This window comes from Onychomys torridus, chromosome 2 (assembly GCF_903995425.1).
Source record: "Onychomys torridus chromosome 2, mOncTor1.1, whole genome shotgun sequence".
NCBI lineage: Eukaryota > Metazoa > Chordata > Mammalia > Rodentia > Cricetidae > Onychomys > Onychomys torridus.
The window spans coordinates 165,533,884-165,550,550 of NC_050444.1; the positions used below are offsets into that span (position 1 = coordinate 165,533,884).

General features: G+C 46.8%; 1 protein-coding gene across 2 annotated transcripts in view; it reads left to right on the forward strand.

Moving 5' to 3' along the window:
- Positions 1-16,451, forward strand: part of Cep104 (centrosomal protein 104) — a 40,595-nt gene extending 24,144 nt beyond the window's left edge. For both annotated transcript variants that reach the window (XM_036179986.1, XM_036179988.1), the window contains exons 15-22: positions 249-356; positions 2,026-2,056; positions 2,961-3,027; positions 3,484-3,592; positions 10,589-10,727; positions 10,875-10,942; positions 13,183-13,273; positions 14,331-16,451. In XM_036179986.1, the coding sequence (XP_036035879.1) occupies positions 249-356; positions 2,026-2,056; positions 2,961-3,027; positions 3,484-3,592; positions 10,589-10,727; positions 10,875-10,942; positions 13,183-13,273; positions 14,331-14,446 (729 nt within the window). In that variant the 3' untranslated portion in view covers positions 14,447-16,451. The remainder of the gene's footprint in view (positions 1-248; positions 357-2,025; positions 2,057-2,960; positions 3,028-3,483; positions 3,593-10,588; positions 10,728-10,874; positions 10,943-13,182; positions 13,274-14,330) is intronic.
- The last annotated feature ends 216 nt before the right edge of the window (positions 16,452-16,667 follow it).

Consider the following 16,667-nt stretch of genomic DNA (forward strand, 5'->3'; position numbering starts at 1 on the left):
AGCAGGTCCCTGAGCCAGGCTCTGGCCTGACCTGTCCTTGTCCATGTCCTGCCTGTGAGCTGTGAGACCATCATCCCCTGTCTGGGAAGAGCAGGATCAGTGAAGCACAAACCTTTAGTAAATCACTGAAGAATTTGCTTTTAATATGAGTTACCGTCATCCAAATTGATGCTATAATTTGTCTCCCAAATGTCTGAAGCTACCCTCAGAAAGTTCTTCTAATGGGGAAAAATGTTTTTTTAACCCAGGCCCAGAAAAGAGCAGCCACAAAGGAAGCAGAAAAACAGAAGAAAGAGGAGATGAAGGCTCTGCAGGGCCAGTTGGCAGCTCTGAGAGAGACCCAAGCTGGAGCCCAGGTCAGAAAGTCGCCTGAGTGAGTGGGGGTGCTGGGGCGATGCAGAGGGTGGCCTTACTTTGTTTTTGTTTGGTTGTTTGGGGCACAAATAAAAGAAGGCCTGCACCAGGCCCCTGGTGTCCCATGGCAGTTAACAGCCAGTTCTACTGCTGCTGTGAGGCTTGAGGGGGAAAGTTCTTCTGTCTGCCCTCACGATTGCTTGGGGTCTTTACTGCCAAACCTGATGAGCTGAGTATTCCGGGGACCTGCATGATAGAACTACTCACTCCTTAAAGTGGTCCCCTGACCTCTGTACTTGACTGGTGTGCATGTGCTCTGCCCTCATAGACACAGTTAAAGTAATTTTTAAAACGTAAGAGGGCAGAGGGCTTAAGAAGGTCCACAGTCCCAAGTGCAAAGTTCAGTCTTGCAAGGCACACTTGGAGCCTACCTCCAAGCTACTTAAGCTTATGGCCACAGCTACTACACAAGCTCCAAGGATGCTCCAAGGATGCTGTGAAGTGGGCAGAGGTCTCCCATGTTGCTCTCTACCCAAATGGGAAAGAAGCAAAAAACACATCTACAAATATGTTTGCCCCAAAAGTGCTGAAGGTCTCTAACCTTCCCACCAAAGGCCAGTGTGAGAGTAAGGAGAGAGAAAGCCGGGCAGCCTGCAGCCGGCCTCGACCTTTTCCCCGGCAGAGACTGCCGTGCCCCGTACCACTGTAGATGATGGTAGCCACCAGCAGGGGTGCAGTCCATGCTGAGTGGTTTCCTGCTAGTTCACAGGTGTGGCTAACTAGAGGCTCACTCCAGTTCACAAGCTAGCTAGGACATAGCCAGGTGTCTGCTGCCTACCATACCTGTGTTGGTGGGGCTGGTGGTCACGTGACTAATAGAAAGGACAGTCACCTGTGGAGGAGATTGGTCGCCTTGGTCTATGTGTGTCTGTGGAATGGTGGGACTAAGGCTAAAGAGAGCAGGAGGAAATGCTGGAGTTGTTTTGTTGTTGTTGATTTAACATGGAGTCTCACAGTGTAGCTGAGGCTGCCCTAGAACTCATCAAGTAGCCCAGGCTGGCCTCAAATTTGTCATCTTCTTGCTTCTACTTAACAGGTGCCAACATCACAAGTGCTTACCACTAGGTTTGGCTTGAAAGGATTGCTGATGACTCTTTCATAGTTTTGTGGAACTGGGTGCCTATAATTACAGCACTGAAGAAGCTGAGGCAGGAGGATTGCGATATTGAGGCTAGCCTGGCCTGCATAGATGAGACTGTCATAGATAGATAGATAGATAGATAGATAGATAGATAGATAGATAGATAGATGATGGATGGATGATAGGTAAGTAGGTAGATGGATGGAAGGGTGTATAGATAGATAGATAGATAGATAGATAGATAGATAGATAGACAGACAGACAGATAGCTAATAGGTAGGTAGATAGCTAGGTACATACATACATACATACATACATACATACATACATACATACATACATACATACATAGATGATAGACAGACAGACAGACTGTCATAAATTAATAAATAGGAAAAACATGAATTCTTTTATTCTTTGGTGGAAATATCAAACACATCGAGACGTGTACTTTGAGGACAGTGCATCCTCGGTATATTGCAGCTCACAGCTGCAGTTTGCTCCTGACCATTTCTGTCTTTGTGTCTTAGGAGAACGGCGCTATGAAGCTCAAGAATCAAGGTGAGCAGATTCCAATCAGGGCAGCTCAACAATGAGGTCACTTCCTTTGTCAACACATACCTTTAATCCCAGCACCCAGTGACTGGGGATCTCTTGTGAGTTTGAGGCCACTCTGGGCTATATAAGTTTCAAGCCAGTAGGGCTGCATAGTGAGACTGTCTCAAAACAAAACAAAATCACTTCCTTTAACAGGCCTGGTGTCATACATGTGAGCTAGGGAATGGCAGTTGAGGAAGGAGGATGGCGAGTGTCTTAGTTACTTTTCTGTTGTGCTAAGATGTCATAACCAAGACACCTTGTAGAAGAAAAAGTTTATGTGGGGCTTGCAGAGGATGAGCCCATGACTGTCATGGCAGGAGCATGGCAGCAGTCAGCAGGCATGGTGCTGAAGCAGTGGCTGAGAGCTCATATCTGATCCACAGGCACAAGACACAGAGAGTGAGATGCTGGGAATGGCATGGGCTTTTGAAACTCCAAAGTTTGCCCCCAGTGACACACCTCCTCCAACAATGCCACACCTCCTCATGCTTCCCAAACAGTTCCACCAACTGGGGACCAAGTGTTCAAACATGGGCCTGTTCTCACTAAAGTACTGCAGCAAGTTTGAAGCTACTCCATGCTACATAGCAAGGCCTTGGCCACACACCAGGGCTGTAGTGTAGTACATGGCGGCAGTGCTTTCCTGGGATGTGCAAGGCCCAGATTGACTCCTAGCACTGAAGAAAAAGAAAGAAAGCTGCTTCTCTGGGCTCTGCAGCCCTAACTGGATACAAACTGTGTGTACACCTTACCACTGGGTTCATAATAAAACAAAATGACATTTTTTTTAAATTACTACTTTTTGCTGAAACTTTAAACATTTCAACCAAACATTACTTAAATTGTGCTTTTTTAATCTCCTCAGACCCTCAAGGAAGGAAAGCTGTCCCACCTGAGACTCCAGAAATCCCAGATAACCACTATTTGGATAAGTGAGTGATGCCACCTGTGTCTGTTGCATGGAGACATGAGAGGCCTGGGCGTGCATTTCCTCCCAGGCTCCCTGTGACTCTCTGGACTCCTCGTCCTGACTCCAAAGCCTGGAAACCCTAAGCCAGTCCACACTGCCCTTGCCAGCCACAGCTGCAGGCCCCATCTTCTGCCCTACAACAGTTGCCCTGGACATCCTGTCCAAAAGCAGGTCCAATCAGTAAGGGCCTGGGCTGTCCTCCAGCTCTTCTGTAACTTATGTCAGCTGTTCAGTGAGGTCCTTTCTCCAGGCATTATGCATGGACCCTGAGCTCTGCTATCCTCCCCAAGAGGTGCAGCCTGCCCTCAGAGCACCAGGCATTTCAGGACAGGAGGGGTCTGGGGAATTCTGAGTCTAATGCAGTGGGGGTTGAGTGGCCATGGTGGCTTTCACTTCTGGCTTTTCTATTTCATTGTAGTTTGTGCATCTTTTGTGGGGAGAGGAATGAGTCCTTCACAGAAGAGGGTCTGGACCTGCACTACTGGAAACACTGCCTCATGCTGACGAGATGTGACCACTGCAGGCAGGTCAGGTGCTGGGCATGGGCTCTGGCCACTCACAGGTGACTACTGCAGGCAAGTTAGGTGCTGAGCACTAGGACACCTAGGTTTTGAGAAAAAGACCAAAGCATGGGTAACTCAGATCTTTGAAGCTACAAAGGGAAAGTCGTGAGGAAAGTGGAGTCCATGCTGTGGCCCAGAGAGACTGGCTCTGTCAGCCACTGTCTCTACTACCCTCAACTCAAGCTATCTCCATCCCACTTCGATGGTATTCACAGCATCGTTGCTTGGACTTGTGTAAGTGGAGTCCTGCAGTGTGGGCCTATGCTCTCCTGTGTCAGATTACCTACTGCCATGTAATTGATTCATACGCTTGACTGTTCCAGTTTGGGACTGCTGGGAATAGCTCTGCTGCTGGCAGTCTCCTGGGAAACATAAAGAAACACCCATTGTCCCCAGCCAGGACACTAATTCAGACCCTCCAAGTCCAACTTACCAGTTGATTTATTAGTTACTTGTGGCTGACCCTTGAACAGTTGCAGCATTGAAAAGTGTGCCACTCCCCGTAGCCCTCAGTCAAGCTTCCACTTACTGTCTACCCCACAAGACCACAAGACCATGTGTGGCTGGGTAGGAACAGGCATAGTGAGTGGAGCTTCTGGATGGTAACAGCTCCATTACCATCACCCAGACCTATTGATCATGATGGTCATTTCTTATTTCATTGTTGTAAGTGTGGGGCCAAGGTACTTTGTAGGTTACCACAGTCTCTGCCCCTTGGGGCCAGTCATTACATTAAGCCCAGAGGAAAGAGCTGCACTGTCTCACCACATCCTCCAGGGCTTGCCTTCTTTCTGCCTGCTTCTGCTGTATTCTCGGAGCTTGTGGGGTAATACCAAGTATTTCCTTCAGTGTATAATTGAGCATTGGATTACCACTGTTAGGTGGAAACTGCAACCAACAATTTACACCAACACAAGAAAGCAAAGAAACGTGTTCACCCTCAATCAACAGAGGCCAGGACACAAGGGCACTGGGCTGAATGAAGCTAGTGGCTGGTTCATAGATGCCATCTGCGGCACCGGTTCCATGAATTTGTCTCTTCTGGGCAGCTGATCTTCTCTCTTTGTTCCCTTATATGCTCAGCAGACCCTGGGACAAGGTTGTAGGGTAAAAACAGTACTTTCCCACCTAACCAAGCCTCAAAGAGAGGAAGTTCAGCGAGAAGATGTTTTGAGTTAACAGCCGTGTTAAGTTTGTCCTTCTACATGTCACAGCAGCAGATATGTATCCTCAGCATTTAGGCCTATTAGGATTCTCTGAAGTAACTGGTACTCGTTACAAATGGAAGTGCCTTTGACCACAACTCACAGTAGCAGTAATCTAGAGACATAAACACAAATGCTCAAAAGACACTATGACATCATTTGAGAAAACAGTAGCAGTAGCCTTCCCACTGGGGCCCATGACCTTATCACTATGGGTCTTTGTTGGCTTATCCGAGTTGTGTGCTGTAGAGTGGGGTTTAATCCTGTCAGAAAACTGTTGGCTATACTGTAGAGCTTGGGCTGCTGTTACAGCAGCAGGACCTGGCATGTTGTAGCCTAGTAAGTGGAGTTCATAGCTGTGCAGGACCCTTTGTGACCGTCTTTCCCAGTAGCCTGCGTGGCACTTTCTGGCACTGCCTTAGCCAGCCAATGGGGAGGGTCCTAGCTGGACTCCTCCATGTCTGTCTACTACAGCATGTAGCATTGTTAGCAGTAGGGACTTACCACATGCTTCTTGCACACAGCCCACAGTGTATGTGGTTCAGGTGGCCTAAAGGAGCCTCCTGGTCTACAGATTGTAGGGGGTAGCCCACTCTGAGCACTGAGGTTTTCCTTATGGTTCCTGGGACAGGGTGTCTTCTGCTTTTAAACCCTTTACCTGCTTATCTGACTGCTGTTACAGTGCTTTCCTAGGTCTGTTAGAAGGCTATAATGAGACCTTTCTACAGAGTGGGCAGGTCTCTGAAGGCCTCTCGGAAAGAAGTTGGAGTGGTTTCCACCACGTGAGCTTTCATTCCTCCACAGCAGTGGGGAAAGGATCAGCAGCACCTCCTTGCCCTCCATCCTGCAGAGGCTCATGGGCATTGTGACACTGTCTGCCCTCCATCCTGCAGAGGCTCATGGGCATTGTGACACTGTCTGCCCTCCATCCTGCAGAGGCTCATGGGCATTGTGACACTGTCTGCCCTCCGTCCTGCAGAGGCTCATGGGCATTGTGACACTGTCTGCCCTCCGTCCTGTAGAGGCTCATGGGCATTGTGACACTGTCTGCCCTCCGTCCTGCAGAGGCTCATGGGCAGTGACACTGTCTGGTCCTCCGTCCTGCAGAGGCTCATGGGCATTGTGACACTGTCTGGTCCTCCGTCCTGCAGAGGCTCATGGGCATTGTGACACTGTCTGGTCCTCCGTCCTGCAGAGGCTCATGGGCATTGTGACACTGTCTGGTCCTCCGTCCTTCAGAGGCCCATGGGCATTGTGACACTGTCTGGTCCTCCGTCCTGTAGAGGCCCATGGGCATTGTCTGCCCTCCATCTCCAGCAAGTAGCCAGGTGATGTGCACCACTGTGGCCTGCTTCCAATCTTGTCCCCTGTGTGCTGCTTGAAGACGTGTACTATGTCCTCTGATTGAGTGCCATTTTCAGGACCTCCTTTAAAAAGGTGTCCCATCCTCTACCACACAAGGACAGGCATATTGAGATTCCCCTGTGGATGTTCCAGCCTTAGATGGCTCAGCCTCAGTTGTAGATGCCTCTTATAACCTGTAGCAGGCAATGCAGCTGCTTCTCCCAGACTCTTTTTTGTCTCTATCATGTCTATAGTCAGGCTTTGATGTGCCGTGTGGATTTTCCTGTGGAGACATACAGAACATCTGCCCCCCCCCCCATAGGACACCAACAGAACAAAGAGACAGTTCTGCCTGGCATGGTGAGCCAGTGAGTTTGCTGAGGCTACTCATGGCAGCTGCTACAGTTCACAGAGCTGTGTCAGTGGACCTTCCACTTCCTATGTACTACTACTCTAGGGCTTCCTCAGGATGACCTCAGCAGTGGTGAGCGGGATCTCAGGCAAGGGCTGCAGCTCCACCTGTTACCATGTATCAGGCTATTGGTGTATTGTTTTGTATAATTTCATTGCCATAACTCTGGGTTCAAGATCAGCACAGCGTTCTCTGCTCTACAACGGCCATGATCAAATTAATCATGGAGTATTGATATGACCACAGCACTAGGCCACATATCTAACCTGGTCCTGTTGATGTGACCACAGTGCAGCACTGGGCCACATGTCTAGCCTGGTCCTGTTGTACAGACTTTTTCTACTGCAGAGTCCTGGCCACCTTACAGCTCACAGTAATGAGAGAGCACTTCTGTTCTCACATGTTATACACTGCCTGTGACTGAGGTGGGCGCCCTTTGTCCATTGGTCATTGGCCACCTTCGCTAGGTACCTTTCTGTTGTCACCTTGTCCATCTGGATAGAGCCATCTGTCCATTAGATGCAGTGGGCCCACCTGTCTTCTCTCATTCTCTGCCATGTCTGTCTTTTCATTGTCTCCACGTGTCTTTTGAATGGAAGTCTATAGTTGGACTTTCCTTTGGGCTGCCAGCTCACAAATAATGGCATTGAGACTTGTTAATTGTGAAAGCTTGACCATTAGCTTAGGCTTGTCACACTAGCTCTTATAACTTAAATTAACCCATATTTTTATTAATCTACATTCTACCTCATGGCTTTTACTTCTCTCACATTCTGTGTGTCTAACTCATTCTGCATCTCAAGGTGTCTCCTGCGTGCCTCGATTGTCTCCTCTTCCCCTTTCTCCCTCTCTGCCCGGAAGTGCCTGCACTTCCCACCTAGCTATTCAGCTTTTTATTACACCAATCACAGCATACATCTTCACACGATGTACAAATATCCCACAACATCCCCCCTTTTGTCTAAAGAAATAGGAAATATTTTAATTCTAATACAGTAAAATTATACACAATAAGGATAATTATTGATTAAGAAATACATTTACAATGTCCAGTCCTTTTGTATTTGGCAAATTTGAAGAAATTCCTTTATTATCTATTCTATTTGGATGAATCCAACATTTTATACCTAAAACATTTTTTATCATAACTTGTATTACCATCCTAAAATTATGCTTTTAGATCTTAAAACATTTTCTTAAACAACTTAGACTTTTATGTCTCTCAATCTTTATAAACTTTATATCTCTTATGAGGTTCTTTTCTGAATTTGTTAACAAAGAAAACTATAACTATCTCATCTTCAACCCCATCAGAGACCTGAGAAGGATATATTACCTGAGTAAACAGGAAGTGCAGAACAAGCAACTTCCAAAATTGTAAAAATGACAGAAACATCTGGCTGCATGGACAGTCACCCAAGGTTCCTCTGCAACATTGAGGCATCCATCTTCAGCCTACAGACCTAGAATATCTGACAGACTTTTCTGTGAAGCAGGAATTTTGAAGGACTGTCCTAGCTTGTCTTGGCAAAGTTCAGCATTTGCATTCTTTTGTGTCCTGCATGTCCAGTTTGAACAACATACTGTCAGCAGTAGAGGCAAGGGCAGTTTCTTGCCCAAATGGGTAGCTTTACCACAGTGAAAGCAAACTCGATATGGAGGTTCTTTGATGCCCATCAAGCACATGTGTCTCACTGTCATGAAAAGTCTTATGTTATTAAAACATCTTAAATGCCATATTCTGTAGGTCTTTGAAGTGGTTGAAGACCATCTATTTAAAATATATCTCTGTTTGACCTTGAAAACATACCTAACATGACAACAAATTTGTTATAGATGACTAACTACTAACTTACTTTTTTTATTTTATTTTATTTTATTTTTTTTATTTTTATTTATTTTTTTTTTTAGTTTTTCGAGACAGGGTTTCTCTGTGTAGCGTTATGCCTTTCCTGGATCTCACTTGGTAGCCCAGGCTGGCCTCGAACTCACAGAAATCCGCCTGGCTCTGCCTCCTGAGTGCTGGGATTAAAGGCGTGCACCACCACTGCCTGGCAACTTACATTTCTTAATTATCTTAGACAGTTTCTAATAATAGCCTTTAAGGACTAGAATGTTACATTACATTTTAAAATGAGCTGCATAGGTACAATACCTTAAACAAGAGTATATATATATTATGTTCTAACAAAAATAACCTTAATTTTGTATCAATATGAAAAAAACACCTAAACAAGAGTGGAAACATATATTCAGTATAACAAAAATAACCTTATGTTTGTATCAGTATCTCAAAATCCATACCAATGTAAAATATTTAAGACTGGTAGTTGCTTTTTTAGTTTAAAAGCAGATTTGATAACCTACCCTGTCATCCTATCATTCCTATATCCCCCTTTTTCTTTTCAAAATGAGATCCCTGAATCTAATCTTTGCTCGGCTTTTTTCCTGACCATGATCAATAACAGCTTGTAACGAATTCCCCTAAATGATCATAAACATCCATAACCCATCAAATCACCACGAATCATCCAGCCCACCTCTTGGGAATGTGGCCAGCATGTTCTCTAGATGGCTTCCTGTTGTCTGGGGGCAAAGGGGATCCTAAGAAAACCGAGATAATCGTCAAGTCCTGGGAGAAGTAGCTGTATTATTTGTTTGTTTGTTTGTTTGTTTGTTTGTTTTTGCTTAGTCTCTGTATGGTGGAAAAGTGTAGAGCTTATCTAAAGTCTTGGCTGGAGTAGTCTATGAGGCTGGACCATCTCAGCTTTTAAGTTGTTCTAGATGCAGAATTTTGAGGAAACTACTACAGAAGCATTCTGAGAAGCTGGATCATCTAGGCTACTTGTCTTCATTAATGTCTGGTCCTTTTTTGCTAAAAACACACAAATTTTTTAAAGTAACATATATTTGCATTAATGCAAGTATGGAATGTACAGTGTGTACAAGTCAGCTAAAGATGATTTTCTGCTTTATGTTTGAGCAGGTAAAAGGCAATTGTCAACTTTATAAGTTTTTGGACTGTATAATCAAATCTCTGTCATGAGGACTCTGTAGCCAGCAAGATGTATCATGTCTCATCCCATCTCAGAGCTATTTCCATGCAGAGGGCATCAGCATACATGTCACCTGTCTTGTAGTCTTTCCTGGATTCCTCCCTCACGTCTGCAGCCAAGATCCTCAGGAGGACTCCCCTAGTCAAATCTGACTTTTGATAATTTTGAGGGAATCCCCATAGCTTTTCATTTCCTGTGGAAACAAAAGCACAACCTCTTCCCCCATTCTGTGTATCCGACTCATTCTGCATTTTAATGGTGTCTCCTGCATGCCTCGGTTATCTCCTCTTCCCTCTCTGTCTGGAAGTCCCCCTGCACCTCCTGCCTAACTATTCAACTTTTTATTACACCAATCACAGCATACATCTTCAGAGTGTACAATATCCCACAATGGAAGTCTTTAGTTCTGGGCTGTCCCCCTACCAGTCTTTCCTAGGGTTCATGCCCTGATCTACTTCTCTCCTGCTCTGATCCTCTCTTCAAATGAAGAAGACAAGATGGGGAGTGTTCTGTTTCCTCTGCCACACAGGGAAGAGTGTAAGAGGGTAGGTCCCACCCTTTGGACACTCAAACCCCTGCCTGGCAGAGAAATCTGAAAGCCCCAGGTGTGCAGCTGGCCTCTTCAACAGTGTATGGTGCCATGGCTATGTGGAAGGTATTCCTACCAAGTGTTAGATGGGTGGGAGAACCCTATTGATGTGCACATTCTTAAGAGATACTGGGAAGTCAGAATTTGAACCCAGAGCCACAGCAGACACTGAAATCAACTGTAGCTCCACCCCCTCCCATGGCATTTACATGACACTAAGGAGACATGAGAAGGACACAGGGTCTCTACAGACACTGTAGGTCAAATACTAAAGGAACCAGAAGAGCTGCCCTATTCTCTGTGAGGTCTGTACTGTCCCACAGAAGTCACATTGCTCTGTCTCTTGGGGTCCAGGTGGTTGAGATATCCAGCCTGACAGAACACCTGCTGACAGAATGTGACAAAAGGGACGGGTTTGGGAAGTGCCACCGCTGCAGCGAGGCTGTTCCCAAGGACGAGCTTCCCAGGCACATCAAAACTAAGGAGTGCAACCGTGAGTGTCATCTGGTCACCAGGTGTCCTCCCTGGTCCTGGTCCAGCTACTGTTGGGGGTCAGGCCTGGGCATTGTGGGATTAGAAGCATCCTTCCTCTCCCTGAGAGTTCACTCAAGTAACCAAGTATTTGTTAAAATCATTTCAGCTGCCAAATCGGAGAAGGTGGCAAACCGATGTCCTCTGTGTCATGAGAACTTTGCCCCTGGAGAAGAGGTGAGGAGGCCCGAGCTGAGAGGGATCCTTAGGATGATGGTTATGAGGCATAGTGCCCTCCTGGCTTCCTAACAGCCGAGACTCAGTCACTGGGAAGTCAGAAATGGTGGCTTTACACTTCCTGGTCATGGCTTTCATGTGTGGATCCAGGCCTCCCTGGCATCATGGTCGGGTCTGTAGCCCATAACCATTTGGAGTAACAAAATGTTCCCCATAGTGGTTGATAGTTCTCTTCCTTCTCAGTGACATGCTCTCCTCCTGTCCTCAGTAAGTAGCATGGTGACACAGGCAGCTTTTTTGGCATGTACTTTGTCTTTGGTATTTGGATATACTTGCAGGGCCCAGAGTATCCACGAATCTACCCCTTTCTAGCTGTCTACACAGCACAGTGGTGGTGCCCTCCATGCCAGGCAGCTCTAGAGACCTTCTGTTGGCTCTGCTTCTGCCCCAGGAGATGCTATAGAGTCCAATATTCTTTCGGGTCACCTTTCTTCATCACCAGTGTTGTGTGACTTTTCCTGGGAAGACACACACATCTATTCACCCCAGAGAAGGAGCCCACAATAGTACAGTACCAAAGTCCAACTTAGTGAACCATGCATGAGTTATACTGGGATAACTTAAGAGGAATATATTTTGAGTTGTTTCCCTTCTTGCTTAAGGAATTTCCCCTCTGAATAAAATGTTTCAATCTTGAAGGAAACTATTACACAACACTAGGCAGCTTTCAGAATGACAGGCCAGCTCACTTGGTGGCAGCTTATCAGCTTTTAGTGTCTTCCTAAACTCATGGATAAGAGTAGATACAGAGCCACGGCCATCCCAGTCCTTATGGATGAACACGTCTGGACAACAGAGGCCCCTTTGCCTAGTCTCCTGAGACTTTGGAGCTGACTTACACATGGCCTTAGGTAGCACCCCCCTATCTGGAACATTCTGCCCAGACCAGGAGTCAGCTGTCCTGTTAAGGGTGCGGCCCTCTCAGCAGGCCTCAGCGCTCAGAACAGGGAAGACTGCTGCTGCCAAGCCACAGTGGACAGAGCTGGGACACTTACATGTCACCACCTGTCAGTGCACACTGCTGTCTCCCATCCACACTCAGCCAGTGCTCCTTTCTCACCTTGTCTCCCTGGAATCCCAGCATGCCTCCACCCCAGTTCTGTAGCCTCACCAACCTCAAAGGCCCTGAGGACATAAATTAGTGTGTCTACCCTAGGACAGCTCAAACAACACTGGAGGCGGTGGGTCCAGTCCCCCGGAGGCTGACAAGAATCAATGTTCTGTTAGAGCCCAGGGCAAGGGGCAACCAGAGTCAGGTTCTCTTCTGGAGCCCAGGGTATAGCTCCACCAGCCTGGACACCCACTGAAGACATGCTTGGGTGCATTGCTTTCATTTCACTGGTCTAGGGGCTTGAGTTCTATAGATGGTTTCCCCAAGTCTGTAAATAAGGCATGTTCAAAGAACTGCATCCAGGCTGAGGCTGCTGTCCTTGTCCCCTCCTTACCCTGTGCTAGGAGGACTTGTTCACACCTGCACATCCACAGACTCTGCCTTCCACTGCTCATTTGTAATTCCGTAACCTTCATTTTAAATCACTGTCATTACTGACCCACTCCCAACCTCCCAAAGTCATCTCTCTTTTCCCGTCGCTCTCCTGGTCTCCATCTTGAGCAGTACTGAACCAGCCAGCAGCTTCCTCCTTTCTCTCCTCTGTGCCCACCATCTGCTATTCACTAATACCCTCTCTCTGTCAGTAGCTGTATGCTGTTACTTGCTTTCCCTGTTCTGGCTGTCTGTGCTATACAACACACCCTACTTAGCCCTGTATGACAACATCCATTTACCATCCATTTACCTCATGGTTCCCCTGATTCAGAGGCTGGCCAGGTGGACCTCTCCTGGCTTCTCACTCCTGTGCTACCATGGAACTACCAGCTGACCTATGTGTTCACCTGCAGCTCATCAGGGGAAGGGCCCACTGCCTAGTGCTTCCTAGCTGCTTGCGGAAATAAGTCCTCATGACCACAGGGCTCAGGTTCCATTCATCCAGGGTGGAATGTGAAATGCATACTCACCAGCCAATGAAACTCAGGTACTAAGGCTGAAGAAGGGCAGGGAGCCAAGCCTCTCACTGGTTAGCACCTCATTCTCATTATGAACAGTGAGTTGTCCACTCTGGTAGCACCCCAGGTCACTTGGAGCCACCAGGCTAACATGCTGAGCCTCCTCCTTGTTGCAGGCATGGAAGGCTCATCTGATGGGCCCTACCGGCTGCACAATGAACCTGCGCAGGACACACGTTCTCTACAAGGCCACAGCCCCACAGCAAGGTGAGGTATAAACCACATGTGGGGCTCCTGTGTTCTGCTGTAGCTTAGGCAAAATGCATCCTGAGCTTCCTATCCATGTGCAGCTGACCTGCTAACCCCATTCTCCAAGTGCAGGCAATGGCTACTCCTCACAAATACCTCCTGGCAGCTCACTGGGGGGCTGGTAAGGCTCACCACAGATGCTGCTGCACCTTGATTCTTTCTATATAACTCACTCTGAAGGATTTAGAAACATAATGTTAACTGCACTACTGCACTCACAGAGAAAGCCACTGCCTTCTTTTTTGTGTTGGTTTGGTTTGGTTTGGTTTTGGTTTTGGTTTTGGTTTTTCAAAACAGGGTTTCTCTGTATAGTTTTGTGCCTTTCCTAGAACTCACTCTGTAGACCAGGCTGGCCTCGAACTCACAGAGATCCACCTGCCTCTGCCACCCAAGTGCTGGGATTAAAGGTGTGTACTACCACCGCCTAGCTCGCCACTGCCTTCTTTACATTCCACCATCTAAGGCATTCCATTTCAAATTTAAGACAGCCTCTTGGGAAACATCTTTTGCTAAGAGATACCTCCAAGGCAAAAGACCTTTGGATATAGTGACACCATGTGATAAAACAGTGACCTGTCCTAGGGTCGTAGCTCAGTGTTTCAGTACTCATGTACAAGGAAGGCCCTCCATTCCATTCCTGGTTCACCGGAAAACAGTGGCCTATGTTCCTGCTCAGGCTGCACCAGGTGCAATGCCCAGGGCTCACATGGTAAGATCTCCCTTTCATCCAGCCTCTCTTAAAAGTAAGTGGACACAGGTCCATGGCTCCTTGTCAGGTTCGTTCAGCCACACTCACTGTGGCTGCTGACACATGTCTGGAGTTGGGTCATTGAACTGGTGGCCTTCTGTGCCTTGCATTCTTTGTCTTCCTCTCCTGCTGCCATGTGGGTATCTCTGTCCCAGTATGGGTTCTCCCAGCAATCCTCACGGTCACTGAGGAGTCTGCAGGCCACCTGTGGGTAAGAGTTCCTCTTTTCATGTGGTTCTGTGTCCTGTGCATCTGTCTCCCCTGCAGGGAAGGGCCAAACAGCATCGAAGTCAGGAACCTCAGGACCCAAGGTTGGAAGCAAGATCCCCACCCCAAAGGGGGGCCTGAGTAAGAGCTCCAGCAGGACATACACGAGACAGTGACAGTTTCTGTCTCTGCCAGGGCTGTGCCAGTCTCCCCATTCTAAGCCATGTGTGTTGACATAGTGATGCTGGGCTCAGTACCTGTTGTCCCTGGTCTCTTGTGTCACGGTGTCTGCTCTCACAGGAACAGAGTGTATGGATATGACCAAAGAACCCTTCCTAGTCTAGGCCCCATAGCGCTGGACCCTTTGTCAGTGCTCAGGCACAGAAGTACATCTTGCTCAGGAAACCAGCAGTGCAGCACCCTCTTCCCTTACTACTGAGATGTACCCTAAACGTTGAGCTCACTGGTATCTGTTGCACATTGTGGACTTTGCACAGGGCTGAGCTCACCTTTGGTGTCCCTAGAGGACAGCAGCAAGCCAGGCTGAGCCTGCTGTGCCATCTCTCATGTGTCTGTCTGCTAGGTTGTCATGCCATATACAGCAACAAGCAATAAAGGAAAGCAAGCAAAAGACGGCCATTCTAAGAACAGGCCCCTCCAACACACTTTGCCCAGTGCTCCTTTTGCATACCTATCCTCATGACCCCACTGACAGCCCTACCTTGATGCCATCTGTCAGTGGCTCAGAATCCTAAATGGATTTTGGATGATATCCCCCTGGTTACCCTATTCTCACCTGACCATAGCCCACCTGCAACCCACAAAGACAAGTCCCGCACGCCTTGCTGGCTCAGAGCCTCCAAATGAGTTGTGTTACGTCCTGTGATGTAAGTGAACCCACTCTCCAAAATCATTCATAGTATGTCACGCACAAGTGCTTCACTGAACAATGACTCAGACCTCAAGAGACACCTGCCAGAATCCTCACCTGCCTTCCTACCAGGAGCTCTGGTCAGACAAGCATCTGTGGGAAGGACCGAGTCCATCTGAAACTCTCCTGTCACGGTCACCACCATAGGATGAAGGGAGGCCCGCTGAGGCCCTGCACTGTGCCTGCTTCCTGAGGTTTTCCTCATGCCCCTTTGAAATGTCTAGGATTGAGAAAATTAGTGTTATAAAAATTAGGGCATATTTCTTTAAAATTCCCAACCATGTAAAACAAAATCCATAAAAATGCATAGGTGCCTAAGCAGCGAGCATGCTGGGTAGTTAATCCCATGAACTCACCCCTGCTTTTGGCAAACAGCTCCTACTGTGCTTGGCCCAGAGCATCAAATGGAACAGCGTTTGTTGAGAGGAGAATCCTGTCAAATGCCTTGAGTGTGGAGAAAGCACGAAATGACTGAGAAAGCCAAGCACAGGTACCATAGGGTAACAAGGAGGTCCTTCGGGTCAGACGCTGGCCATTGTCTTCTAGCCCATCTCAAAGTATGGACAGCAATGGAAAGTTAACCTCAGAACTTAGGAAACAGATAGCTGTAATGCTTTCTGTCTGTTGTAACCTTAAGCTACTTGTAAAAGTCCTTCCTTCCTTAGCCTGGCACAGTGGCTCACACCTGTACTGGCGTTTGAGAAGCCAGAGTCAGAAGCTCACCACAACTTCAAGGGAAGCCTGGGCTCCAGAATGAGACTCTGGCTCACAATTAAACAGAACAGAAAAGAATCCTTTGTTTTTAGCTCCCACGTTTGCCTGTTACAGAATCATGAGTTTCTGCAGAGGTGACTGGCAGTATTGGCAGCCACAAAGCTCCACACCACTGTGCTTGATTCAGGGAAGGAGCTAAGAACCCCACCATTGATAATATCAAACTATGGAACACTCCTCATGCTTCACATATGATATGTTGTGGATATTTAATATTTATTTATATTATTTTCATAAAAGATTCTATTAAATCTAATTTAAAGGAATTGTGTCATATCTGATACTAGAATACAAATGTAAATACCTTTAATGAAAATTTGCAACTTTTTAATGTTTTAACATAGTTTTTTCTATTTGTCTTTCTTTCAGGTACCAGAATTATAAAATAATATATTTTTATTGCTATTGTTTTAGGGTTTATGTGCTAATTTTCCTTGAGTACATTAATACAGTAAAGAGATCACTCAGTGTTTTGTCACTTTTATATACCTATTTCATTTGTTTTTTATTAGATTTATTCTTTTTATGTATGAGTGTTTTGCCTACATGTATGTTGGTGCACCACATGTGTGCCTGGTGCCCATGGAGGTCAGAAAAGGACAACGAGATCCTCCTCAACTGGATTTATGGTTATGAGCCACCATATGAGTACTGGGAATTGAACCCAGGTCCACTGCAAGAACAATAAGTGT